This window comes from Haliotis rufescens, unplaced genomic scaffold, assembly GCF_023055435.1.
Source record: "Haliotis rufescens isolate VD_foot unplaced genomic scaffold, xgHalRufe1.0.p SCAF_2, whole genome shotgun sequence".
Taxonomy (NCBI): Eukaryota; Metazoa; Mollusca; class Gastropoda; order Lepetellida; family Haliotidae; genus Haliotis; species Haliotis rufescens.
The window spans coordinates 32,024,061-32,051,954 of NW_025963890.1; the positions used below are offsets into that span (position 1 = coordinate 32,024,061).

Consider the following 27,894-nt stretch of genomic DNA (forward strand, 5'->3'; position numbering starts at 1 on the left):
GCAGACAAGCGCTAGTTTACGAAAGCACTTTTATTTTTTATTTATTTTTTATTTCGTTTTTCTCGTAATTCAAGTGGCTAAAAGGGTTATAAATGGGAACTAATATACATATATTATTTTTTCGGTGCATTAATTTTCATTATTATGCACAAGAATGTAGTTTGTTAGGGATATTTAGTGGTGCTGAACACATCCAAATGTCGCCAGTGTTAGGGTAGGTAACCCCGAACTCTACCCTTAGCCCTTAGATCCCCTTTACGATAAATCACCCCTTTACGATCATTAGGGTTTGGAACCCGTTTAGTGGCTATTAGATTACCCTGAGTCTATCCTTAACCCTTGGATCCCCTTTACGATCAATCACCCCTTTACGATCATTAGGGTTAGGGGCTAGGTAATCGTTTAGCGGCTATTATAGATTATATTGACCTTTTTCACACTTCGGTACTTCCGGTTTGAAAGCGAGGCTTGGAGAGCATCGCTGCTTCTGCAGGTAGTGTCAACACACAGGAAGTAATGGCTCACTGTTCTGTCCCATTCTGTACGAGCGATCGGAGAAAAGCAGCTTCTTCGGAATTGTCTTTTTTCAATTTTCCTAAAGACAAGCATCTCCGGAGGAAATGGATCGCAGCCATACGTCGAGATGTGAGCAACTCCTTCCAGGTAGGTGTTGTATATAGTACCTTTCACCCATTGTAAGTGCATTCAGTTAAATTTTGCATCCCCTGTGTAATGAGTTGTCTGCACATGCAGATTATCATGATTAGTCAGATGCTAGCTAGTAATATTTGTGCATAATTTAGAGATATAGTTAGCAATGCAAGTTTGCGTAATATGTTGTGAATGAGTCAATGAACATTATGTGTATGTGTATGGCACATCTACCAATGTTGTAGTTATATACTATACTGAGGGTTTTGTATTGCCTATTGGCCACATGGCAATGTCAGTTATCCATCAGATTAAGTCTTTAATGATGTCAGGTACTGCAGTACCTTTGAAGGTGAACACATATGTTCATAACTAATGTATCACATTAGTAGTTCACAGCAGATGTAAATACTTGATGTTGTATTCTCATTAGCTTATATTATGTACCCAGTTTGGTCTGTTGTTCAAGAATTTTGGGTCATTTTTTTTATGGGGGGAGGGTGTTGTATATAGTACCTTTCACCCATTGTAAGTGCATTCAGTTAAATTTTGCATCCCCTGTGTAATATATTCCGTATTTTCAAGGGTGTAAGTAAATACATGTTGAGTGGCTCGTCCACGGTCTAAGGGAAATCACTCTGTCAGTCCTCTGGAAGTTGTGCCGCTTAGCGCACTGTCAAATTGAATGCGCTTACGTCATTTGCTGACGTCATTGGCTGACGTATCTTTGTCAGCCATGTTTTATCGAACATAAAACAAACGTGACCCAAATTCTTTGTTGTTTTCAGTTTTAAGTCATTCTGAGTGAATGTGACCTGGGTAACATTTGGCGAGCGTGCCAGGATCAGAAGATTCTACGTTACCCAGCACTGAACAACATGGCGGAATGGGAAATCAAGTCCATTATATATGGGTTGAGTCCAACCCGACTGGGTGAGATCCTCGATCGACTAGGAGTAACAGTCAAGTCTACCGAAGATAAAGGACAGTTGTTGACAACAATAGAGTCCTACATTACTGATTGCAAGACAGATGAGAACAAAGGGGCTACCAAGTTAGGCCTACTTCTGACATTCTGTAAGGAAGACAGCATGCCTGTAGACACTGATTCTGGAGTTCATCGTTCCCAAACTCAAGCTTCTTGGAGGAAAGAATTCAAGGTACATGGACAAATCAACGGAAAACTGGGAATCAGCTTTGTTAATCTGGTTAGGCAAATAGATTCTGGGAAACAACGGGGCTATTCTGACACAGAGATTATTGATGGAGTTATCAGAGCAATTAGCACTACAGATCCGTTCCGTGGGTACCTGGAAGGAAACGACAAGTTATCCATACCTGTACTTCGTAAACTGTTACGATCATACTTTCAAGAACGAGGAGCTACAGAGCTATACCAAGACCTAAGCAATGGGGTACAGTCACAGAAAGAAGAAGCCCTAGACTTTGTTCTGAGGATGCTTGATCTCGGCCAGAAGATTCTTTTCTCTTCACTTGAAGAAGGTGCTGATGACATATGATCCGACCTTGGTTCGTCAGGTCACACGAAGAAGTATACTGACTGGTCTCAGAGATCCTATATTGGCTCAGGAACTGAAGAATTCATTTGGTAGGGACCCAAGTGATGAAGAGATTGTTACTCTGGTTAGTAGTGCAGTTTCTTCTCTCAACGAGCGAAATCGCAAACCAAATCAGCAAGTGTGAGAGGAATTCAAGCAGAAAACAGAACTGAAAACCCAAGTACACAGGTGAAAGATGATGCAACTCAAAGCCTGATTAAGGAACTACAAGCTGAAGTGGCTGCATTAAAGATGAACAATACTGCTCAATCAAGAATGGCGCAAAGGAGACCCAAGAGATTATGCGACAGTTGCACAAGTACCGGCAGGAGCTATTGTGATCATTGTTTTGCCTGTGGTTCAAGTGAACATCTGCAGATTGGGTGCAAGAAGCGAAGGCAAAATCGTCGGTCGGAAAACGGGAGCGAGTCAGTGATGTAAGGGGCCCTCTGACTCGTGTGGAAAAGACCCTGAATGTTAGCTGTTGTCAGTGTGAAAAGAACCTTGAAGGATCTAGATATCAGAAATGTTCTAAATGCCATACTACTCCCTACTGCTCCTACAGCTGTCAAGCTGTCCACTGGGACCACCACAAGAGGGTATGCAGTGCCATAAGTGGACTTGAGAGCAAAGCTAACAAGATAGATATGGGTGACACAGCTTCACTAACACTAACTCAGAAGCAGGAACTGGTCAGGCTAGTTGGTAAACAGTGCAAGGTACTCTGCCTATTCAATGGTATAAAAACAGAGGTCTTATGGGACACTGGTGCGCAGGTATCGATAGTATCACAGTCATTTCTCGACCAAAACTTCAGAGACAGTGAAATCAGGGACTTTCATGAACTTCTGGGTGAAGAACTGACAGTCAAAGCCGCCAATGGGGAAAATATACCATTTCTGGGATGGACAAAAGTGCAATTTCAGTTGTTGAGGGGAGACCCTAACAAATCCCTGAACGTTCCAGTTTTAGTCACAAATCTTACAGATTTTGATTGTCCAATCATTGGTTCTAATGTGATAGAACAGTATCTTAGTGATACTGATGCAGATAGTGTTCATGTGATACAGTCTGGTCTGCCGACAGTAGCTAAATCTAAACTAAATGCTATTGTAAATCTATTGAAAGAGGAAAAATCTGATATATTGTTTGAAGTTTTCAGCAGCAAGCAGGGTATCACAGTTAGCGCAGGACATTGTATGCGAGTGAAATGTCAAGTCAAGTCCAACCTCAAAGAACCGATTACAGCTGTGTTTGAACCAAGTAATGATAACTCTTTGCATGAAGATTTAACAGTTTCAGGATCACTACTCCACATCAAGAGAGGCACTAAGGCCAGCATTCCAGTCACTCTGATGAACCATTCTAGTCGGGACATACAAGTTAAGAGTAAAACACTTCTTGGAACTATCCAACAAATACAGTCAGTGACACCACTGAAACCACCAGACAACCTTGAGACCCCACTGCAGGAAGCAACTGAACGTGCATCGGATGATCCTCCATCATCACAGATACCAGTTACAGATGGAGAACTCTGGCATCCGCCAGTGGATCTTGACAACACAGATCTATCTGCAGAAGAGAAGGGGCAGGTACGTCAAATGCTGTATGAGGAATCAAATGTATTTAGTCGAAGTGATGATGACATTGGCACTATTACTGAACTGCAAATGGACATTCGCCTAACTGATAGCACACCAGTACAGAAGAGTTACATGTCTATTCCTCAGCCACTTTATCAGGAAGTTAAGACTTACCTGGAGGATCTTTTGCGCAAGGGGTGGGTGACCCCATCGTCATCACCATATTCAAGCCCACTTGTGTGTGTACGGAAAAGGGACTCGTCGCTGAGACTATGTGTGGACTTCAGGGCTCTGAATCGTAAAAGTATCCCGGATAGATACCCGATAATTCGTGTTCAAGATGCATTGAACAGATTAGGTGGAAACAGATGGTTTACTCTCCTGGATCAAGGAAAAGCATATCACCAAGGATTCATCCGAGAGGAGTGTCGACCATACACAGCATTCACCAGTCCCTGGGGTTTATATGAATGGACACGCATACCGTTTGGACTCAGTGGGGCACCAGGTGCATTTCAGCGATTCATGGACCAGTGCCTTCATGGACTCAGAGATAAGATATGCATACCTTATCTAGATGACATAATCTGCTTCAGCAAGGATTTCTCTCACATAGAAGACACATAGAAGATGTTAGGGCAGTATTACATCGCCTACATGAGCATGGTGTGAAACTCAAAGCTAGGAAATGTAACCTCTTTCGGAAGCAGATACGATATTTAGGTCACATGGTATCTGAACAAGGAATAGGAATGGACCCAGAGGATAAAGCAGCAGTTCTGAAGCTGAAAACGAACAACCCATCAACTGTTGGTGATGTCCGTAAATTGCTTGGATTCATAGGCTACTACCGAAAGTACATTCCTAACTTTGCCAGACGAGCCCAGTGTTTATTTGAACTGTTACGGAAACCCGAAACAAAACCAGCAAAATCTGCAAAGAACAAGTACAAATCTAAGAAAGGATCTGGTCAAGTGTCATCCAACTACAAGATTGAATGGACTAAGAGACATCAAGATGCAATAAATGATCTCATTGATGAACTCTTGAGTGACAGAATCATGTGCTATCCTGAATGGGATAAAGAATACATACTCCAATACTCCATGTTGACGCTTCACAAGAAGGTTTGGGTGCTATCCTGTATCAACAAAGAGCAGATGGGCAGTTGGGTGTTATTGCTTATGGTTCAAGATCGCTATCCCCAGCAGAAAAAAATTATCATTCTCATTCTGGAAAGTTGGAGTTTTTAGCTTTAAAATGGGCAATAACTGAAAAGTTCAGGGACTATCTATACTATTCACCCAACTTTGTTGTCTATAGCGACAACAACCCTCTGACGTATGTATTAACAACAGCCAAGCTGGATGGAACCAGACATCGATGGGTAGCTGAGCTAGCAGACTATAACTTCTCTATAAAGTACAAGCCAGGGAAACAGAACAATGATGCTGATGGACTAAGTAGAATGCCATTAGACTTCAATGAATACATGTCCCAATGCACAGAAGAAGTAAACCCAGATGTTATAGGTACGTCTATTCAGGTAGTGAATGCTAGGGAAACAAATGAGGTAGCATGGATATCTGCAATCACAGACAGTTACAGCAACTTAACAGATCTTGACTCATCAGCTGATGATTCAAAACCCTTCCAGTGCTTTACAACAAGAGACATTCGACAAGCCCAGAGGAATGATGATGCTATTAGTCCAACTTTACAGCTACTGCGCCGCAAACGGAGTAGGAGAGTAGGACGGGATGTTGTCCATGACAAGGCCAACCCTGAATTGAACTGTTTACTCAGAGAACTCAATAAGCTCATCTTTGACAAGAATGGTATATTGTGTCGCAAAACTTCAATCTTTGGTCTTCAAGAGAGAATTCAAATGGTGTTGCCAAAAGTGTACAGGTCATTGGTGTTGAAAGAACTCCACAATGACATGGGTCATCAGGGTATCGAGAGAGTGACTGACCTAATCAGGGAGAGATTTTACTGGCCCTTCATGCAGCGTGACATAGAAAGATATGTGACTAAAGAGTGCAGTTGTTTAAAGCTCTGCACGCTAACGTCGAACCCATTCGACAGAGGTGTCCATCCCCGTGCATCTGACGTCGAACCCATTCGACAGGCGAATAGCATAACAACACCCCAAAATAAAACTCGCCATATCTATTTACCAAGAAGGCTTTGCGTAGCATTTAAATTACGTATGACATGCATAAATGCTCAGCTTGCTCAATATCAAAACGTTCAGTCATTTATTTACCTCAAAAAGAAAATATCGCGAGTTAAAAATGTTTCGGCCAAACTTCTCGGCACACAACTACCAGAAACGGCCATTGTTGACTTTTGGCACTTCACGTTGAGCGGCATGCAGTCCGATATTTTCTTTATAATTTCATCATTTTTCCTATAATAATAATTTTTTGTTTGCTGACGAAAGGAAAACACTAATGTTCCTTTATTTCTAAAAATTAGCAACTTTCGGTGTAACTAATTGTAAACAAAAACAATCTGAATCGTAACATCATCGATTGGATGGAACTTGTACGATCATGGCAACGGCGGTAAACAAACAACTCTACAAGCATAGTTATCCCGTTAGACTATTACAATCATTTTGTTACATCTAACTTAATTTTCTAGAATTATTGACACGTATGTATAAATCTTTGTAAAAAGAATTTCATTTTTAAAGAGTTTTTTAACTTGAACCCGAGTAATGCTAATCAAGATGCTAAAATGAACAGCATAAACGCAACACTTTCAAAAGTCTGGAAGCTTTAATATGTATTCACAAAAATACAAAGCTTGATCAAACAGCAGTGATCAATTTGCCAAAGTTGAGTAATTGAGTAAATAAACTCCTCTCAGCACACAATGCACATTGTATAACACCGCTTACCAATAATACTACTGGGAGGGTGGGTGGGAAATAAACAAGCGTGCTGTGTCGTTCTGCCTTACGTGACGCCATGCATTGCCAGCTGCGCCCTCTAATAACTAGGGGGAGATAACTCTGAGCCACTTGGAACAAAGAATGCAAATTTGCGGTCTAAGGGGAATAACTCTTAGGTACACCGTCAAAATATATTTTAAATAAAATAACACGCAAATGATTTCGTTTGATAAACTTTCCGACACATTGACAAGCCGACAAACGTCAGAGATACGTTTGGGCGTGGCCTAACTCGCGATTTGTTGAGTTGAACAAAGTCAACAAACACTGCGAAAAATGACAAATATTGGATGATACGCAAAATCTGAACTGATATACATTCTAGGTAAACCATTCAATAGCAAAATAATGCATTTTACGAGAAATAATCAAAATACTTGCAATTTTAGCTATCATTTCTGAAACCGGAAACACGTACCGCATGTGACACATGGAAGCAAAATATGCAAAAGTTGGTAAGCTATCATAAAGAAATTCCGAAATAGATTCAAATTCAAAAGAAAATACATAATTTACTATATTTCGTCAACTATTTACCATTTATTGATCTGGAGAGCAGTCTTCACTCCTATTTGTTTCATATTTCTTCGTGATTGTCGCCATCAATTGTGTAAGTCTAAATCCGAAACCGTAATGGATTTCACGCTCGATGATTTTAATTTTTTTAATATTTTCTAAAAACGAACGCAACAGAGAGCGATACAACGTATTGATATTCCATAATAATAACATAATATTGTTATTGGTCTAACATTATAAAAAGAACAATTTAAATATTAAAGATGTTGTTGAAAACTTTCTGAGAACCTCCCGTCCTCTGAACCGATAAGATTTTGGTACACAACGAGGTAGGCTAGTGTAAATATATATAGATTCTAGGCTCCTAAAAATATGTGATTTTGTACCCAAAACAAATTAAATTTTACCCAAAATACTTTGTGAATTTGTACCTAAGAAAATAAGACAATAGATCTATAATTATATTTATGTTTTCATGTAGATGAACAGAACACATGATAAAATATTTCATCAAGTTCCAAATATGATTATGACTGTGATCCTTGAAATTAATTGTTTAGTGTTGAGAGAAAATTGACATCTTGTCACTGAAGGAGAGGCCAGTTATGTTGGTTAAACCTAAGTTAGAATGATATGTTTTGATAGGAAAGTGATATTATGTTAAGTTTAAGACACCAAATTATTGTATATCTTTGAAATAATTCTAGGTAGATCTACAAAATCACATACCCATTTGGGTAACAAATTACTAGAAATTTTGGGTACAAAAGTCACCACTGTACATTTCAACTGATTTTCGTGAATCAATGGGATAAAAAATTTCGTCTGAATGATTCCTTTTCTCATTTTTTCAGACAAGAATTTGTTTTACATAACAAAACAGGCAGATCTAGACGGATCACGTTTAGTCCTAAAAATGTGAAAAATATGGACACCTCAGAAATGAGGGCTTATAAGTATAATTCTACTTAACTAGTCACATGGTTTGACTTAGATCTAGGTCTATCTAAGAAAAGTCCTTATGAAAATCCTTTTTTTAATTTTTTTATGACACTGACATTTCTGGCACTTAGACAAAGAGTATTCAAGGAAAGACAGATATGTTTTTTAATGAAAATATGACTTTCCTTTATAATTCTTTTTTCATGATGACAGGGGAACTTTTATACACACCAGCTGAGGAAGTTGTGATACTGTGATTGCATACAAAGAAAAAACAGGTTGGAAGCAGTACCTGTATGTATAAAATAGACCACATAAGGTGAACAAAAGTAATGGATTGGCTGACTGGAAAAAATACATCTGGCAAGGGTAAACATGTACACAGGCATGTTTCTTTTCATTCCAACCAGAAGACTGAGATAGCATTTTCTAAGAAACCTATGGCAAACTTACCAGCTCATGTGCCACCATGGTTCTTGTGATTAAACAAACAAAAATGTCATGTACTGTTACAAGTACTGTTACTGTAATTAAATTAAATTAATTCCTATTAAATTATATTTCAGAATTGTTTTATTTGGAAACAAACCACATAATGCACAAGATTAATGTATATGTAAAGGATCTGATTTATTCATTATTCATGGAATACTAAAATTAAAATGATGACATCAGAGAGTTACTTATTCACATAGTTGATTTTCAGAGTGCAAGATAATAATTGTTAAATAAATATGTTTAAACTAAAGATAATAATTGAAGTTTGATCAGTTACACTGTGCTGATGCAAAGACTAATATTTACTGTCTCCACACACCATCATTGTGGGACAAATAACTATTAAAATAACTTAAAATTTTAAAACCTGTAAACAGCTGTAAATAATTAAACAATTACAAATCTATCATCAATACGCAATCATGGTGGTCTTCATATTTTTGAATAAATTTAGAAATCCTTCGTGTAACTGTTCTAGAATCATGCTAGAATCTATGAATGTATTCCCGAAAGGAAAACTATTCTAAATGTAATGTGGAACTAACACCGAAAATATGTACGTAGCATTTTATTGCTTATATATACCCTATCATATTCAGCAACGCGGGGATGTTATTTTGAAACACGTTTTGTCAAGTCCATTTTCGCGCACCTGTTGTTGAGGGTGATCTTGCTGATCGACGATATCCATAGACGTATTACGTGGGATACACTTGTTGTAGTGAAACTTATCAGCGTGTACATCGCAGAAATATGAATCATGTCACATTTATATTCACAACATTGAATGGTGATTCTTAAATATCAACAGAAGTTCAAAAAAAAAGATACCGAGAAACTTGCATGTGGCATGTTGATTTATCGTCTACCGTTTCCGGGTCACGGGAGCATGCAAGGTCAAACGGATTAACTATAACGAATTATATCGTCAAAGTCACATTTTTATTTCATGTTAGTGGTGATTACTGATACTGTGTATCGACTTATATCTTTGCTCTATGTGATAGGCGAACTATTTCAAAATTTACTGTAATTGTTTTGTTTCGAAAGCTTATCAGCAGACTACCCCTGTCTGTGACATCACATCCGGTGACCTTTGCACTTATTGAAATAGTGCTGTCAGAATTCACGATCTTTATTTTCATTTCTCTCTCGTCATATTTATTGGAATATGACGAATAAAACATTCTTCGATTGAGAAGATCGTCAACTTTCGCCAAGTTATATTTATAAAGGCAATGTAAACTTTGTTGATATTAAAATAGCAATAAGTTATGCGGAGGTCGGGCGAAGCGCGCCATGTTTGATTTTAGGACGTCTGCTAGCATCATGACACGGGTTGTTTATTTTTGTATATCGTAAATATTCAACTAAAAAGCTTGAAATTAGGATTAGTGAATATTTATAAGTCATTAATTGTTTCCTGCAAATTTTATAACATGACACGTCAGATTAACCCGAATATTCGTATTTCTGCAACCGACATGATGACCTCGAAAATTAAGTTATTTTTCTGTTTAACGTTTAGATAATAAATTCACTGAAATGGTTCATAATTTACCATCGCGCTGATATATGCCGATTATAAAACCCGAATTTTTACTCAATTTAAATTAAGATATCGGAGATATGATTATTGAAATCAATTTGCACAAATGTTACGATATTAAAAGGTTCCTAGCATGAAATGCAAACCACCTTCAAGCCATTTCATCAACAAGGCCAAACTACTAAAAATAGAATTTTAGATACTTCCGCTCTATTTTGGGTTCGCGCATGCGCGAAAAACGAGGGACAAACATTGCCATTTTGTCCCTCTTCCGCTTGTTAGAATCGTAGCGCGGTTTCGGATATTTTAACACGATGCCAGCTAAACACTGTGCGTATGGGATCTGCCGAAGTGACAACCGCTATACGGATAGGCCTGACATGGCAGGGATCCATTTTATTTTGTTTCCTAAGTTTCACAAGCAGCCTGAGAAGTGTACAAGGTGGGTTCGCGCCTGTCGTCGAGAGGGCTTTACGACGGACAAGGTCAACAAGTACACCTACATATGTTCAAAGCACTTTATCGGCGGGAATGGTCCTTCACTTGAACATCCCGATCCTATCCCGGCAACATATACATTTGATCAGGTACGTGTTATTATTTGTGTATTTTTTTCATTATAACGTCAGACACATAGATCTAGATCTATGTCGATACCACCATAGGTAGACTAGGCCTAGAAGGTCAAATTAATGTTCGATGTTCAAAGTGTTTACTGGATATGTCATACCACATTTTGTCAATTTGGTGAACAGTTTTCAGATTTAACAACTGATTTAGATTTATTTAATTAGGAATTATGACAACATTAATTTGGGTTCAAATGTCATGGAAAATTGATTAAAGCAACCATGTGAGCAATAAGTAGATTCTAGGCCCATGTTCCAAACATAGTGGCAGATTTGTGCAGTCCATATATTATTTTTTTTCTAGGTGGTGAAATTTTCTAAGAAAAGAAAGAGCCCTGTGGAGAGATGTCCCCTTCCATGTAAGGTACCCAGGTTGGAGCCCACTTCTACAGCAGGTGATGGCCTATCTTTACTTGCAGTGTGTGCAGCTGACCACCCATACACCTCTAGAAAGCACCTGGAGTGGCAGGAAACAGTCAATACTGAATTGGTATGGACCAAATTTTGTATTGCCATAAATGTATTACATTTGTAAAGTTTTTTTTATTTAAGCTGTAATCAGATGTAAAATGGGCTCTGCAATCATATTTAACCGTGTAAACAATGGTAAATATTAGATCCATATTTTGTTTAAGTAAAAAAAATTATGGTATGCAATTTTGGAATGTAAACCATTAATAATGTTATCCTAAAGGAATATTTTCTTTGAATATAGACATAGTTGCAAGTCAGCGTTAGCTTCAGCAGATAACTTGTTTATGAAAATGTCGCCTTACACCTAACCTTAAAGGGTTAGATTCATTAATGTCATTTCACCATGGCTAGATAATAAGCAGTTGTAATTTAAAAGTTATTCCCTGCCCTTTTCAATTTCATTGAAATTGATAACACTGTTTTCATTGATGCATTAAGCATTTAAGCACGTTGTGTGTTTGTTCACCATTTGTTTATCTTATTAATAGCAGCTGATGCAATCATTGTAATAGGTGGTATTATGGTATTGTTGAAATAATAGATTTTACAAGTATGACCTCAAGGCAACAGGAGGGGCGGTGGGGTAGCCTAGTGGTTAAAGTGTTCACTCGCCATGCCAAAGAATGGTCTCGATTCCCCACATGAGTACAATGTGTGAAGCCCATTTCTTGTGTCCCCTGTCGTGATATTGCTGGAGTATTTCTAAAAGCGGTGTAAAGCCATACTCACTCAGGCACCGGGAACTTACTTCAACCATGACATTGCCACTAAGATACAACAATTTCCTAACCATGCCTTAGATGTTAATGATCAAACATTATGTATCATTAGTTAATTTTTATGTCAACAGGAACAGAATGTCTGTGCTACTGGTGCTGACATAGAAGAGGCTACCTTGACTGAGCTCAGGTCCAGTGATGCTGCCTGCCAAGCAATGCCAACAACGAAGCATGAGTCCAATCAGACTGAGTTTGTGTGTTCCAGCATTCTGGTATCTAAAATTTATGAAAAGATGACAGCACAAGTCCCTGATTCAGATTGTGAAATAAGCAGGGATCTTGACAACAAAAGCTGTGATTTACTATTTAATAATTTGGTATCTAATAAGAAGAAATTCAAGTACTATACTGGCATGAAAACTGTTCATTTTAATCATCTTTTTGCTTCCCTTGGTGACAGTGTAAATGACATCTGTTACTGGCGTGGAAATAAGATAAGTTCCAGTAAACCTGGCAAGTGCCGGGTTTTATCAATCAAAGACCAGCTTGTTTTGACACTTGTCAGATTAAGGAGAAACTTTCCAACAAAAGATTTATCCTATAGATATAACATCAGTGTCGGTTCTGTTTCCTGTATCATTACCACTTGGATTCAGTTTCTGTACATGAAATTTATTACTTTGAAAGATCACATCTTTCCTTCTAGACATCTTATCAGGAAAACATTGCCATCTGTGTTTAAAAGCTTCAAAAACATCAGAGTTATTGTTGATTGTTTCGAAGTGTTTTCTGAGCGACCAAGTGATTATGGTGAGCAAGGTAACATGTACTCTCAGTACAAAACTCACAACACCTTGAAAGTTTTACTTGGTATTTCTCCAACTGGTGCTGTTACATTTTTGTCTGATGCATATGAAGGTAGCATATCAGACAGAGATATTATCAGGAAATCAGGCTTTCTGGAAAAAATTAACCCAGGTGATTTGATCTTAGCCGATAGAGGCTTCAATATCAAAGATCTCCTCATGAGCCGTAGAGCACACTTGAATATTCCTCCATTTCTAGGCAAAAGGGACAAGCTGACTCCTCAAGAAGATATCTTGACTCGATCTATTGCTAGAACAAGAATACATGTGGAGAGATCAGTGGGAAGGTTGAGGGAGTATCGTATATTAAACACAGTTATTCCTCTTTCAATGAAACACTTAGCGTCCCAGATAGTTTTTGTTATAGGAATGCTTTCCAACTATCAGCCACCACTTGTTAAATAGGGCATGAGCCCATTACCATGATTGAATTTATAATACATGTGATAGGAGGTACGATAATTCTAGTCCGAGTAGTTGTCGTTATCGGCTGATTATTTTTCAATATCTCATAAATACTACTTTTTTTTTACAATAAAAAGCGCACTAAAACATGTACATCATGAACCAAGTCATCACTCAGCATCTATCGCCAGGTTCCATTTGCGATGCCATATATCGGTGATCAATCATGACTTGTCACTACCTGCAGCAAGAAATAATAACAAAGAGTAATATTGCGCGTCAAATTTTTATTGACACCTCATGTATATGTCCACGGCTGGCGCTGGTGAACAATTTTAGACTCATGTCTGTTTCAGTTTTCACTGCGTCCTTATCAAATAGCTACTAATTAGTTAATCAGTTTTATTTTTGTGAATGTAGATGTTTGAATCATTCACAATTGTGATCTGTTCTGTGTCATAATGTTCATACATATTATCCCAGAAAATCGTTTTTGGAATCATGCTAAACTTTCTTCAAAGACATGCAGCCATCATCATATGAGCTTTGAACCACTTTAATATTTAACAGCATTGTTGGCTGTAGTACTTCACCTGTGTTATTACATGTCCCTGAAGGTGAGATGTATCGTCATAACTGTTATTAGAATACAAGGTATTACAATTATTTCACTGTTTATCAAGGTATTTTTCCCAACAACTGCAGCATGTATTGGAATGATCATTTGAACATGGTATTGTTGTACAAATTGATATGTCTGTCCTGGGAACAGGCCTGAAACATTGACCCAGTCTCCGTATAGGAGGTATGCACACTTTTGTACAGCGTGAATAATTGACATGTCAAGACTACAAGAGTAAACATTACGGAGGTATCACTCAGCGAGAAGTATGATTCGTGGTTATATTAAAAAAACTACACACTCACAACCATTGTTTCAATTGTAACAGTATCTGCATGTCTCCACTGATCTAGTTTATGATAAAATAATATTCCAACAATGTAACTATTACTTTGAAAATAGTAATAATGAAAAATATTAATAACATTACCGCTGTAGATATGCAAAACATTTTTATGCCTTTCAGCCCAACCATTTTGTCACCGCCATAATTGTTTGTTAAACTCTAAACAATGAAAAATATGTTCTGATTGTGTCAACTTAGTACTTCTTGTTCCTTGAAAACAATAAATGTTTCAGGAAGTCATTACTGGTTTTGTTTTCATGATATGATTGTTTCTATTACATATTATGTATTTTAAACTCAAATGTGTCCTTTTCTCCTTCCTGATTCTGAAGGTACCACATGCAATTTTGAATCTTCGTTACATATGTACGATTTATGACAGTACATGTACTTGCATCAGTAAGTAGTTATGCGACAAAATCTCTTCATGCTGTGTTGATCAAAGTTAACTTGTATCCACATTTGTGAAATACTTAGTCCATGAAGTATAAAAATAATTACAAATGACAGTACTTCACATTTTTGGTAATTTACATGGTTGTAAATCGAGGCAAATAAACACTGCGGAAATCTAAAATTAGTGTTTTTTAGTTATCAAATGTATTCGTAAGAACATAACTTGAATACAGTTAGTTGCTTTGCTAAAGCTGTACACCATGCATACTAGTTATTAACTTTCATCATTCTCACATTGCATATGTACAATTAGAAGTGAAAAAATGTTGAAATGTTAACTAGCTTGAATAATGAGAACAAGTACTAGTCCTCACCATACTAACTGGAAGCAAAGGTGTTTCACTTTCTTTATGAATGCAGCACAAGAAAAATATTCACCATAAGTGTGGTACGATATGGAGCTCACCTAGTATAATGTCAAGTTTACACATGAAGTATATTGTACTAATAATCATGACAACCTCACAGGGATACACTGTACAGTGTATTCAAAAAAAGCTGAATTATACACAGGGATGTGAGCAGGTTTTCCCAAAAGAGGAAAATTCTAGGGGGGTCTGGGGGCATCCCCCCCCCCCCCAGAAAATTTTTAAACATTTGATTGCATTTTAAGCAATTTCGTGCAGTTTGGACAACATTCACACCAAGAAATGTAAAAAGTCAATGGCAAAAGTCAATAAGTCAAATAAACAAGACGGCAGATGCAGTAAAATTTCGAAATAATACATCATGTGATTCAGTTCTATGATCAAAGAAATGTTGAAGTGAATAAATGTAACACACTGACCATTAACTTCTGTGTCTTGTTTTTTATGGACATTCACTCATGTTACATGTTTGTTATGCTTACTTGGACAGATCAAAGGGAAGTAGCTTTCTTGGTACTCTCATTTCAAATATCTCAGGAACTAGAATATTTTTGTAAAATATTTTCAAGAGGCGGTATGTCTGTTCCCAAAATAATTTATTGAAGGGTATTCTTTCTACTGACATACCCTCAGGCGACCATATTACAAAGTCACAAAAAGATTTTTCACAGATGGCCATTTGCATTTGACATTGGAAATAATATTTATGATTCCTTTTCAATTTCAGTCTGCCATTTTCGAAAGTGCTGCAAAATGAATAGTATTGCTTCTTTGTAAGTTTTTCTTTTGCCTCAGTTGGATTAATGTTTTCAAGTACTGATGGGCACTTAATTTCTAAAACACCATCAGCCACATCTGTACTGAGAGACTGTAAGATGCCATCAGGGCTACATCCTAGTTCAGGATACTTCGAATTTATCCAGAAACCACTTGCAAGGCAGGTAAATGTTTCTACATATTTTAATGAATAGTCTTCAAAGGCTTTTTTTTCATTATGTGATCCATACCTCATGTCAACAGTATTAAAACAATCAATACCCCATACATGTGATGATAACAAGCGATATCTACCTCGATCTGTGGATACCATAGAACAGTCTTTACAAATAGATGCTGTCACTCTGTACCACCTGGCATTATGCCACTGATCAGAAATTGCTTGACCCACAGTACCAGGTACTTCACAAGGGCCAACTCCATACTCTGAAATACTTTCTTTCACATTTTCAATGAAAACATCACATTTATCCATGAGATATAACTTCAAGTCATTAGACAATTCATAATCATCATAAGTAATTTCTAGGATACTCTGCCATGAAGTATTTGTATCCAAGGCAAGTGCAGTAGAAATGAAAGCAGTTGCAAAACTACTGTCAGCTCTGTGAGACTGATCTACAACAGGACATGGGTCATGATCAATAACACGGTTAGGAGCTCTCTTTTTGCTGTACTGCAAAGTGTGGGCAGGTTGTGGGTTTCTAGTTTTGTTTCGGGGTTTATTCCAGGAACAAGAGAAAGAAGTACATGAGGGTGCTGTATAGCCAAAGTTGACAGTATAATCCTCTAATGCAAACAACAATCCTGCAATGTGGCTACAACGTCCAGTGGCTGAACCTACACAATCACATGATGCATCCTGGATGACTGCAAAATTATCAAGAGTAACATGTACATGGTACATCATACCTAGTCTGTATGATGGAAGACATTCACATTTAAGATAATAATACTCATTTTTAGAACATGTTTGAATATTTTGTATGTGGCCACTCTTAAAAAAAGCTCGTCCCTTCTTCATTGGCTTTGCAGTGCTGAAGGTGTTGTCCTGATCATCATCATCACTGTCATTGATAGGAGTGACTTGTGGTAGAGGCTGTAGTCTGGCTGATGCAATGATATACTGGTATATATCGCCATATGAGAAGGTTGGTGGGATGTTGCCAGAAGGGAAGGCCTTCCATCCAGTGATAGGTGGTGTGGGAGGTTGCCTCACAGCCGAACACGGACTTGAACTGTAAAACAAAGAGAAAATAGTGCAATACACAATCATGACACATGTATCTATTTGGCTATATAATTCATGCACCATTGCAACATATTATTTTAACATGCAACCTAATATTGATGTCAAAATGCACTACCGTATTCGACGTAATAAGCGCCCAGGGCGCTCTCAAAATTAGGAATAGGGGGCTGTTATTAAAATATTATTTTGGTGAAAAAAAAACAGTTGAAAGATAAATTTCGTGGTTTATGCTGACAGGCTGAAATGTTTATGTACGACAGATATATTTTTCCAGAATTAAATTGCCCATAATTAAGGGTCCATATAACACACGAGTGTGTATTATACGCGAATAAATAAGTCTTGTGTACATTGATCAGTTGGAAGGGGTTCTAATTGGGATTGTTCACTTGCCAATATATTAGCAAATATCGCCGTGGGCGCTTATTGGAGCGGGGCGCTTATTACGTCGAATACGGTAAATGCATGTAAAATTCCAAATTTGTGTGTCTATAAGTCTAACCCTTGTGTATCCACACATCAATCTTGGATCACATTCAATACCTGTACAGTTTATTTACCATACTACATAACTAATCTGTGTTATTTGTAATTTGTCATGATTTCGTGGGCTTGACATTGTCACATTGTGGGTACTTCTAGATTGTGTGCAAATGTTCCTATTACGTTTCACAGCAATAATCCAAAAATAAACAAGACACGGGCAGCAGACCAGCCTGTTTCAACTTTGATATATTTATTGGACCAGGGGACAAGCTGATTTTGTTTGTTGCAACTGGGTTTTCATGTCAACATGCACCTGGTGCAAGTATAATCAACTTCCTTAAAACCGAGCTATGTGACATTGTAATCACATATATGTGATGCAAGTATTATCTTTCTTAAGGGACCAATTATTTGATTTAATTTGCGGGTGGGGTGGGGGTGGGTTCCTGGGATTTCATGACAGAAGACCCAAAGGATATTGTTTTCACAACGCCAATATTAAGACATGAAGCTTTTGAAAATTAAAATATTACGAACATTTTTATGTCAACCTGATGGAAAAATATTTTCGGATTCCTGTAACAAATTGTTTTATGAGTTGATTAATTCAATTACAAATGTATTTAAATGATTAATATAATTTTCTCAGAATAAATATGCTGTGAACAGTAATGGAAATTCCCTTACATTTTCTTTTTGGGTACTTTTTAAATGATGTTCCATTACAAATGTTGTTCACAATATTAAATCCATTTGACAAAAGTTAACAGAATTCAATGCCATTTCAATCCAGAAATGGAAATGCATCAATAATATTTCAACCCATTCTTACGCAGTCTTTGCATTTGGTCAAAGATAAAATCTGGAATTGAAACCTCATAGTTACCTGTTAAGAGATGCCAAAACATCTTGAACCTTTATTTGGTACCATTTCCCATTATCAATGGAAATGGCAATGTTCGTGTTCTGCTGAGCTGTGATGCACTCTTGACATCTGTGTGAAAACAATGGATAAACATCAGTTATGTTACAATTTCAGATATTGATTAATGAGTAGATGAATTCAGTTTCCAACCCCTGAGCATACTAGTAAATGATTGCATGATTACTTTCCATCTATATTATTACTAGTAATATTAGTCCAATCACTTTAATCATTGTTATTGGGTAATCATGATAATAGGATCAAGTTTTTTGCAGAGTATAGTAATATACATACTTTCTTTTTTTAAATAGCAATTTCATGAAGAATACTGACAAGATCAATCACCCCTTTAGGATCATTAGGGTTAGGTACCCGTTTTATTTCGAAAATGCCGAAATGCTCTTACTCGTGACCTGAAGCAATGGTGTCATATACTGAACCAGTTGTCATTTTGAAGTAATAATTATGCATATAAGTAAATAAATTAATTGTATACTTATGTTCACATAGCCCAAGTGTGTGAAGAAAAACACTACATAGAGATGAAAATGGCTATAAATTATATATTTTCGCGTGGAAATTTTCGTTGTGTGGGATTATTTATGCCTTAAAAAATCTGGAAAATAATAGTAATAATAACAAAAACGTTTGCATGTGTAAACAGAATCATTGACAGAGGTACATATAGTATTGGGGCTGCCAGACCAGGTTGTGGTCATCATGTGAGTATAATAAAAATAATATAGTAATTACCGGATTATAGCCCAAGCTGTTAGATTAGAAGGGTCATGGACGCATTAGGCCTAAGTGTCCATGAAATGGTGAAAACTGGAACAGTTATTGCCCTTTTTCAGACGAACGTTTAGTGCCCGAATTCTCTCATCCAGGCAAATGTCATGCTGATAACGAATACGACAGATTTCTATTATTCCCACATACATTTATGGAGTTGAAACACACAAATGTATTTCAGTATTATCCGTTATTAGCATAAACAAATATTACGGAAATCACTTCCGGTTTGGATTTTGATATGACGTCTAAATAAGACGACTTACCTTTCGACGAGTTCGGTCTTCCTTCCTGTCATCGGCAGGCCTCGGCACTCCAACCACCGTTTCAGCTGAACAACTGAATGTCTGTCGACGTCTGGATAAATAAACTGAGCTCCAGGGACATCTTCAGGCAGCAGAGACACGTTAAACAAAGGCGATGTAGAAGCCATGTTAATATGGATGCGGGTAAACGTCAAAACAACTGTCAAATAGAGGCGCGCGAAAAACTGCAATGTTTGTCCCTCGAAATATTATTGTGTATCACGTGACGCGTATGTGCACATAAACTGTGACGTAATCGATGAAATGGCTTATAACGCAATTCAGGTAAGTTCAAGAAAATTTACAAATTTTGTGTTCGCTTTGGTCTTAACCTTGGTATGATTGAAAACATCAGGATATTTTTATATAGAATTGTGTAGTTTTCTATCAGGAATAAATGTGCAAAATATTTCTTCAATTGGCCCTTGTTTAATGAGGCACCGACTGTTTGAAATCACCCACCCTCTTTAGAGCGCCTTATGCTAAAATTAATCCAGCAGGCAGGGGTAAGAAGTGTGAAAATAATTCAGCAGGCTAAAGGTTAAAGGACAAACCACCGACTTTCACTCAAAGAGCTCCGCTTACTCCTATCAGAACAACAGCACCATTCCAAATGGTATCGATTGACTTTGTACATCTTGAAAGAAGTTCTGGTGGATTTGAGTACATATTGGTGATATCTGACCATTTCACAAGGTTTGTGCAAGCATATCCTACACGAAATAAGTCTGGGAAAACTGCAGCTGAGAAAATATTCAATGATTTCGTACTTCGCTTTGGCTTCCCGGAGAAACTTCATCATGACCAGGGTAAGGAGTTTGAGAATGAACTATTCCACCATCTTCAGAAGTATTGTAGGATGGCTCGCTCACGCACAACTCCATACCATCCACAAGGAAATGGTCAAGTTGAGAGACTAAACAGAACGCTGTTGGGAACACTACCGCAGGAAATGAAGAGCAACTGGAAGGATCATGTGAACAAAGTAGTTCATGCTTACAACTGCACCCGCCATCAGTCCACCGGTTTCTCTCCGTTCTACCTTCTATTTGGTAGATCACCCAGATTGCCTATAGACCTTATGTTCGGTCTGAACCAAGATGAAGAAAGTAGGGATCCAAGGAAGTATGTGGAAAAATGGAAATACTGCATGAAAGAAGCTTACGAGATGGCAACCAAGAGTGCAGAGAAGTCCGCTATCAAAGGGAAAAGGAACTATGATCGAAAAGTGAGAAGTTCTGTTCTACTACCAGGTGATAGAGTACTTGTCAGAAACTTATCTGAACGTGGAGGTCCAGGAAAATTACGAGGATATTGGGAATCAAGGATCCATGTTGTAGTCAGAAGAATGTCGGACGATAGTCCTGTATATGAACTGGAAGCTGAAGATGGAATCAGTCGAAATAGGGTGTTACATAGGAACCTACTATTGCCGTGTGACAGTTTGCCGGTTGAAGAAGCTGTCACAGCTCCAACACCTAAACCTAGGAAACTATTACAGAAAAGAAGCGTGTTGGACAACCAGTCAAAAGGTAGCAGTGACAGTTCTAGCCCAGACAACATAGCCGTTTGCAGCACACCCTCTGGATCAGATAATGATGATAAATCATCACATGTTGGCAGTGAGTCAGATGAACAGAAGGAGGAGCATTCCAAACAAGTTACATCTGAAAGGGAAACTGAAGAAGAAAACAACTTGTCAACATCAGAAACTGAACATGGAACACAGTCAGACGTTAATGCGTCTGAAGGGACTGTACAACTAGACAGGCCGAGTGAAACAGTAAGTGACTCTGAACTGGCAGATGATGAAGAGGAAGTTGAAAGACTTGGACAACGTAGACGCATCAGGAGAACACCAAATATTCTGACATATGACACTATGGGCAATCCAAGATATGCACCAAGAAATGTTCGATTGCAACCTGTGCGCGTAACCATGTCACCAGCAACAAGATTTATGTGGTTCTGTCCAGCAAACCCATATCAGAACTTCAGTTCTTTTCTACAGAATTGTCACAGACCAGCGATGTACCCTATATGGTACAGATCAGCTATCCAGTGTTCCATGTGAATAACTCGAGAAACAGTAATGAGTTGTCTGCACATGCAGATTATCATGATTAGTCAGATGCTAGCTAGTAATATTTGTGCATAATTTAGAGATATAGTTAGCAATGCAAGTTTGCGTAATATGTTGTGAATGAGTCAATGAACATTATGTGTATGTGTATGGCACATCTACCAATGTTGTAGTTATATACTATACTGAGGGTTTTGTATTGCCTATTGGCCACATGGCAATGTCAGTTATCCATCAGATTAAGTCTTTAATGATGTCAGGTACTGCAGTACCTTTGAAGGTGAACACATATGTTCATAACTAATGTATCACATTAGTAGTTCACAGCAGATGTAAATACTTGATGTTGTATTCTCATTAGCTTATATTATGTACCCAGTTTGGTCTGTTGTTCAAGAATTTTGGGTCATTTTTTTTATGGGGGGAGGGTGTTGTATATAGTACCTTTCACCCATTGTAAGTGCATTCAGTTAAATTTTGCATCCCCTGTGTAATATATTCCGTATTTTCAAGGGTGTAAGTAAATACATGTTGAGTGGCTCGTCCACGGTCTAAGGGAAATCACTCTGTCAGTCCTCTGGAAGTTGTGCCGCTTAGCGCACTGTCAAATTGAATGCGCTTACGTCATTTGCTGACGTCATTGGCTGACGTATCTTTGTCAGCCATGTTTTATCGAACATAAAACAAACGTGACCCAAATTCTTTGTTGTTTTCAGTTTTAAGTCATTCTGAGTGAATGTGACCTGGGTAACATAAGCAGCCTGTCTGTCTAGTGGTACATGTGTAGAATCACGAAAAATGTTTATCGTCAGTTCACAAGAAGTCCGACTAATTTGTTGTATACAATGATACCACAAAATTATATTTCACTAAAAAATGACAAGAACATCATGTTCTAGGTAAAATAACAATTGTTTACATGTAATTTCAAAATTTACTTCAATATTTCGAGCCATTCGTCACCGATGATCTCTTGACAACATCATCACACGATCAGTAAATGGGTTGATATAAACAGACGGCAAACCTAATGTTATGTAAAAAATGTATTATTTATTTAAATGTTGATAATCTGGAGAAAGATTTATTTGAATGCAATGCCAGTAAGTAACACTGACACAATAGTCGACCTTATACTTGAGAAATAGTTATGTAATAAATATTTGTGGTTTGGGTCCTAGGCTCATAGATCTATATTGACTAAGCATGTCTGTCTCTATGGCTGCCTGAAAAAAATGTAAATATTATTTTGATTAAAGGATACTACAGGTTAATGAAATGTTATGGTTATGGTCCTTTTACTATCCTGCAAGTCGGGGTTATTTTCAGCAATCCTTGTACTGAAAATGTTCATACATTAAGGTAATATACAGGTAACTTCTACCTTATGTTTGCTACTTTTAACATTTTATGGCCATAGATTTTGTAATAATGGTTATCTACATATATGTTTTTTTACAGCTTCACTATTTTGAATAATAGAAACTTAATAACATTGTTAAATATGTTTATTGATGTTAATTTGTTTGTTTCAGATTGGTCGCAATATTACTTTTGTATGCTCCAACCACTTCAAGCAATGTGAAATTAAAAGAGGTCTGGGAGGGCACAAAAAGAGGCTTGTTCCAGGAGCTGTTCCATGTATTTTTACATGGAACAGTGCCACCAAGAGTAGACCAACCAACAAGGTCCAGGACAGAAGGTATTGATTTGACTATCTCTTATTATCATATCAATTATTACATATAATATACAGTTCACTAAAATAGTTGTAATCATAATTTGTCATGACATTAATATTTTATTAAATCATTCATTTCTATTCCAGTGCATGTACTGTACAGTGTGTGACACTGTAAATGTATTATGATTATAATAATGTATAAATATGTTATTGTTATTATAATGGCAGTATTGCTCCCAGACCTGGCGGGTAGCCAGGTGCGCGGAAGCTATGTCCGATTTTTTAAAAGTATTGATTTAACTTCGAAATTTTACTGCATCCGCCATCTTTGTTTATTTGACTTGACTAGACTTTTGTCATTGACTTATTACATTTCTTTGTGTGAGTGTTGTCCAAAATGCACCCAATTGCTTAAAATGCAATCAAAAGTATAAAATATTTATGTCAACCCCCCAAAAGTTTTCCTCTTTTTGAGGGAAAACCTGCTCACATCCCTGATAATATATTTTATGGTACCAAAATTACTATTCTAGGATATGCTTTATTTACGAGGGAATATGAAATGTTCCGTGACTTACACTTTTCAGGTTGGATAGCATGGACTGTGTACCAACAATGCCTACACCGGCTGACACTGCAGATCTGGCTTCGACTACGGCCAGTGACCCGACCCAAACGTCTACTCCCCACCCAACAGCAGATCATGATTACCATGAGAAACAACACGCCACAACTGAAGAAAAATTAGCTTCTGCACATGCAGAGATAAAACGCTTACAAAATTGTGTAAATGTTCAGTCTGCAAAATTATTTTCTATAAGGCGTTTCGCTACCAGTCCTGTGGACATCAATTTTTATACAGGTTTTGCTGATTTCAATGAGCTAGATCATTTTTTTCAGTGGCTCTATCCTACTGCTTCAAAGATGCAAACCTGGACACAGTTTCAGAGAGGCACTGATGTTGACAAACTACACTGTGGATTTCCATGTTCTTTGTCATTGTTTGACCAATTATTTGTGTTTCTCATTAGAGTAAGACAAGGTTACCCTCAAACACACTTGGCACATCTGTTTAATGTCAGTGTTTCAACTATTTGTAGAATAACTATTACATGGGCCAATTATCTGTATTTTTTGCTTGGATGTGTATGCATTTGGCCCTCTAGAGAAATGATAAATGAAAGAATGCCACCAGAATTTAAATGTTGTTATCCTGCAACACGGGTTATTGTTGACTGTACTGAATTGAAATGTCAAACGCCAACCTCTAGGGTTGTCAATTCAGAAATGTTTTCGCATTATAAAACCCACACCACTATGAAAGCATTGATTGGTATTGCTCCCCATGGGCCAATTACTTTTATCAGTTCACTTTATGAAGGATGTATTTCTGATAAGGAAATAACCAAACAGAGTGGTCTCTTTTCATTGTTAGAGGTAGGCGATGGAGTTATGGCTGACAAAGGGTTTTTGATTGATGATCTTCTTCAGTCTACTGGTGCTCACTTGATTATCCCCCCCTTTCTCTCAAAATCAAATGATTATCAGTTTACTAGAAACGATGTAGAAATCACACAGGAAATATTCAGACTACGTATACATGTGGAGAGAGCAATCAGAAGAGTGAAGGAATACCATATTTTTGATGGCATAATTCCATTAACCATTGTAGGATCTGTAAATCAAATTTGGACTGTTTGCTGTCTATTATCAAATTTCAGGGGTTCTCTTTTTTAAGTGATGCAAAGAGAAAACTTATGAAACATAACATGGCTAATGCCTCTGTACCGAGTCTGGTGACGTTGGACCATTACTTGAACCATGTCATCATGGTGTGTCATCTTGATAAATACTCATTAAACAGAAATGTGATAATTGTTTACTGGTACATTACTTCAATATGGTATAGTATGCAATCAGTTTTGCAAGTTCTTGTGTCATAGTTGAATGGCATGGTAATGGGAGAGTGGAAACATCTTTATTTCCTTGTATTACTAATACATTCATGCTGAAACAGTGCAACTAAAGTTTTCAAAACTGAAGTATGTCAATACCATAACAATTTGATCATTCATGAATATGTGTGTACATATCTTACCATGGTTACATGTCTAACACATTAATTGTCAATGTCTCATGTCAGAGAAGTAAAGAAATTCATCCTTCATGAAACACATGAATTACAATGTCACTTGGCTGATGTATGAATCACATCAGAACCCGATTACTAATGTAAAACTTCATTACCCATAAAAATAGACATTTACGGGTTGATATGTCAGTAGGGTCTGTCTGGTTTCCAACCGTACAAGCTACTTGTCAAATTACTTTCCATTCATTACATCAGTCAACTTGCCCCTTACTGATAATATTGTTTAGATTTTACCAAGGATGTAATTTATGAAATAGTTGAAGTAAAACAGATCCAACCTGGTTTTCATTTCATTGCAAAATTCCTCATTGAAATATATTCTCTCCAAGTGGTAATCATCTTTGCACCAAACAAAGAAATCGACCCACCTGGCCCCAGTGAGTAACATTTGACCCATTACTTGATGATAATGCTGGAATGTTTCTTTGAGCTTGTATGTACCTTAAGATGTTAACTTAAGGTAGTTGATATTTGATATGGATTGTGCAGTGGAACATTTGATTTCTAGCAAACCCCAAGGGTCACTCTCAGACGGGTCATATACCTGCCTGTCTGGTGAAGTGGCTAGATATGGACATGTTTGGTTAATGACAATTCCACAAGCATGGACATTAAGCTTCTGCAGCCTTGAATATGCCTCAGCAGCAGAGTCCTCATTCTCCATGCCATACTTCATAGCCTCAGTTTGTCTTTTGGATTTCAGTAGAGAGTCACACAAATGTTCAAAATTATCTTGTCTGGTATGCACAAATTTAAAGTTACTTGAAGATAGGCGATGTGCCTTAAGTTCAAACCACTTCTTTTGCTCACATTGATCTTGTGTTTCCTGCTCGTATAAAGCACTCTGTGTTGATGAAACTGAGTCCATCGAGAAATGTTTGTTGGTTTGATGTAAGTGGGCCATTTAGTTTGCTTTTAATATCAGGCGTTACAAAAGGTGGGGGAAAGGGGTGAGAATGGTTTATGATATGACTTTTGTTTATGTTTGATATAGGAGGCTGTTGAAGTGAAATGGTTGAACCTTTGGGAACTTGACCAAACGCAGATGGTACAAGAACTATATCACTCATATTCGGAATGATTGATGAGAACTGATTAGCCTTAGGATTTTGACCACAAATGTTTTTTAGAGTGGAAGAAAATTCATTATGGTTGATGTCTTTGGGCAAGGGATTGTATAGAGTAGACATCAAACCATCAAGGCGTCTTTTTTTTAAAGGGACAGGTTTCGCATTGGAAGATGATGAGTGAGTAAGTGTAGGAGAAGCAGAGGAAGTGTTAGTAGAGGCAGCAGATGTAGTTGAGGCAGCAGATGTAGTAGAGGCAGCAGATGAAGTAGAGGCAGTAGAAGAGGTAGTATCTGTTGATGACTTAGATGTAACAGATCCACTGGCAGGTGTTTTTATTTTTTGAACAGTGATTTGGTCTACCTTTTTGGCAAAAAGGCCTTTACTTCTTTGTGGAACATGCCATGTTTGTGGCAGCGATGTTTTTGACAATGCAGGTGGCACTGTTTTTAAGTCAAGGGATTGATAGTGTTGTAACAAATACAGTAAACCAATCACGTGATTACATTTGCCCTGGCCAGATTCACAATATCATGAAGTCTGCTCAATGAGAGTTGAATCGGTTGTATTGATCCAGATCTGAAAAATATCATTGGTAGTCTATTGTTATTATTGTTTTATGTGGTAATATCTGCTCAGTGTAATAGCACTCTTTTCTTATGAGGATTAATTGGCCTTGTCCAATTATAACCATGGCTTGAAAATAATTATGCAGGGAACCCAGTTATCTTTCCTAAGCCCTGAGCATACTAAAGGTTTCTTCACTTAAGTGATTGTTCTTCAGACTATTGGTTCAAGGTGTGGGTTTTCAATAAATGAGAATTTTAATTATCTTTCCATCAAAAAGTACTTTTTTTTCACAGCCACAATTGTTTTAAATGTATCTTAACGAGAAAATATGAAACAATTTATTGAGTACAAAAACACAATTTCCTTTCGGTTTTATTCACCTTCATGTGATAAGGGGTTTCATTCTTTTTTATTGACTTGAAGCTTCGAGCTCTGCAAACTGCTCCATCAGGTTGAGGAGATACTATAATCATAAAAGTAATTGAATATCCTGCCTGTTATAATCATGATAATATCAATGTATATTATTGATTTACAACAGGTCTGTAAAATAAACCCTTGTATACAATTTATATCATTCTTTGTTGTATTTAATTTGCCTGTATGTGTTTACTTTTAGTCTGACTCATGTTACCATAAAATGGTGAGTT

General features: G+C 37.3%; 4 protein-coding genes across 8 annotated transcripts in view; 2 read left to right on the forward strand and 2 right to left on the reverse strand.

Moving 5' to 3' along the window:
- The window catches only part of LOC124128662 (putative nuclease HARBI1), a 64,504-nt gene that overhangs the window by 35,190 nt on the left and 1,420 nt on the right, over positions 1–27,894 (reverse strand). The gene's annotated exons all lie outside the window — the stretch shown is intronic.
- LOC124128661 lies at positions 452–27,816 on the forward strand. Of its 3 annotated transcripts, XM_046492090.2 has the most exons (4): positions 9,985–10,420; positions 19,960–19,973; positions 23,307–23,473; positions 24,043–27,816. In XM_046492090.2, exons 1-4 carry the CDS (start codon positions 10,405–10,407, stop codon positions 25,190–25,192), a joined length of 1,347 nt encoding a protein of 448 aa, XP_046348046.1. In that variant the 5' UTR covers positions 9,985–10,404; the 3' UTR covers positions 25,193–27,816. The 3 variants fall into 3 exon arrangements, with proteins under 3 accessions (XP_046348045.1, XP_048255769.1, XP_046348046.1); XM_046492089.2 differs by lacking the exons at positions 9,985–10,420; positions 19,960–19,973 and adding an exon at positions 452–663; XM_048399812.1 differs by lacking the exons at positions 9,985–10,420; positions 19,960–19,973; positions 23,307–23,473; positions 24,043–27,816 and adding exons at positions 527–663; positions 1,440–5,985.
- On the forward strand, positions 10,427–15,254 carry LOC124145981. Of its 2 annotated transcripts, none has more exons than XM_046515987.2 (3): positions 10,427–10,853; positions 11,200–11,385; positions 12,220–15,254. In XM_046515987.2, exons 1-3 carry the CDS (start codon positions 10,581–10,583, stop codon positions 13,357–13,359), a joined length of 1,599 nt encoding a protein of 532 aa, XP_046371943.1. In that variant the 5' UTR covers positions 10,427–10,580; the 3' UTR covers positions 13,360–15,254. The 2 variants fall into 2 exon arrangements, with proteins under 2 accessions (XP_046371943.1, XP_048255768.1); XM_048399811.1 differs by having other exon boundaries at positions 11,315–11,385; positions 12,220–12,398.
- LOC125382054 lies at positions 15,407–19,959 on the reverse strand. Its single transcript, XM_048399810.1, has 3 exons — positions 19,650–19,959; positions 18,553–18,660; positions 15,407–17,166 (listed from the first exon to the last, which is right to left on the reverse strand). The coding sequence occupies exons 1-3, from the start codon at positions 19,814–19,816 to the stop codon at positions 15,630–15,632; spliced, it is 1,812 nt and encodes a 603-aa protein (XP_048255767.1). The 5' UTR covers positions 19,817–19,959; the 3' UTR covers positions 15,407–15,629.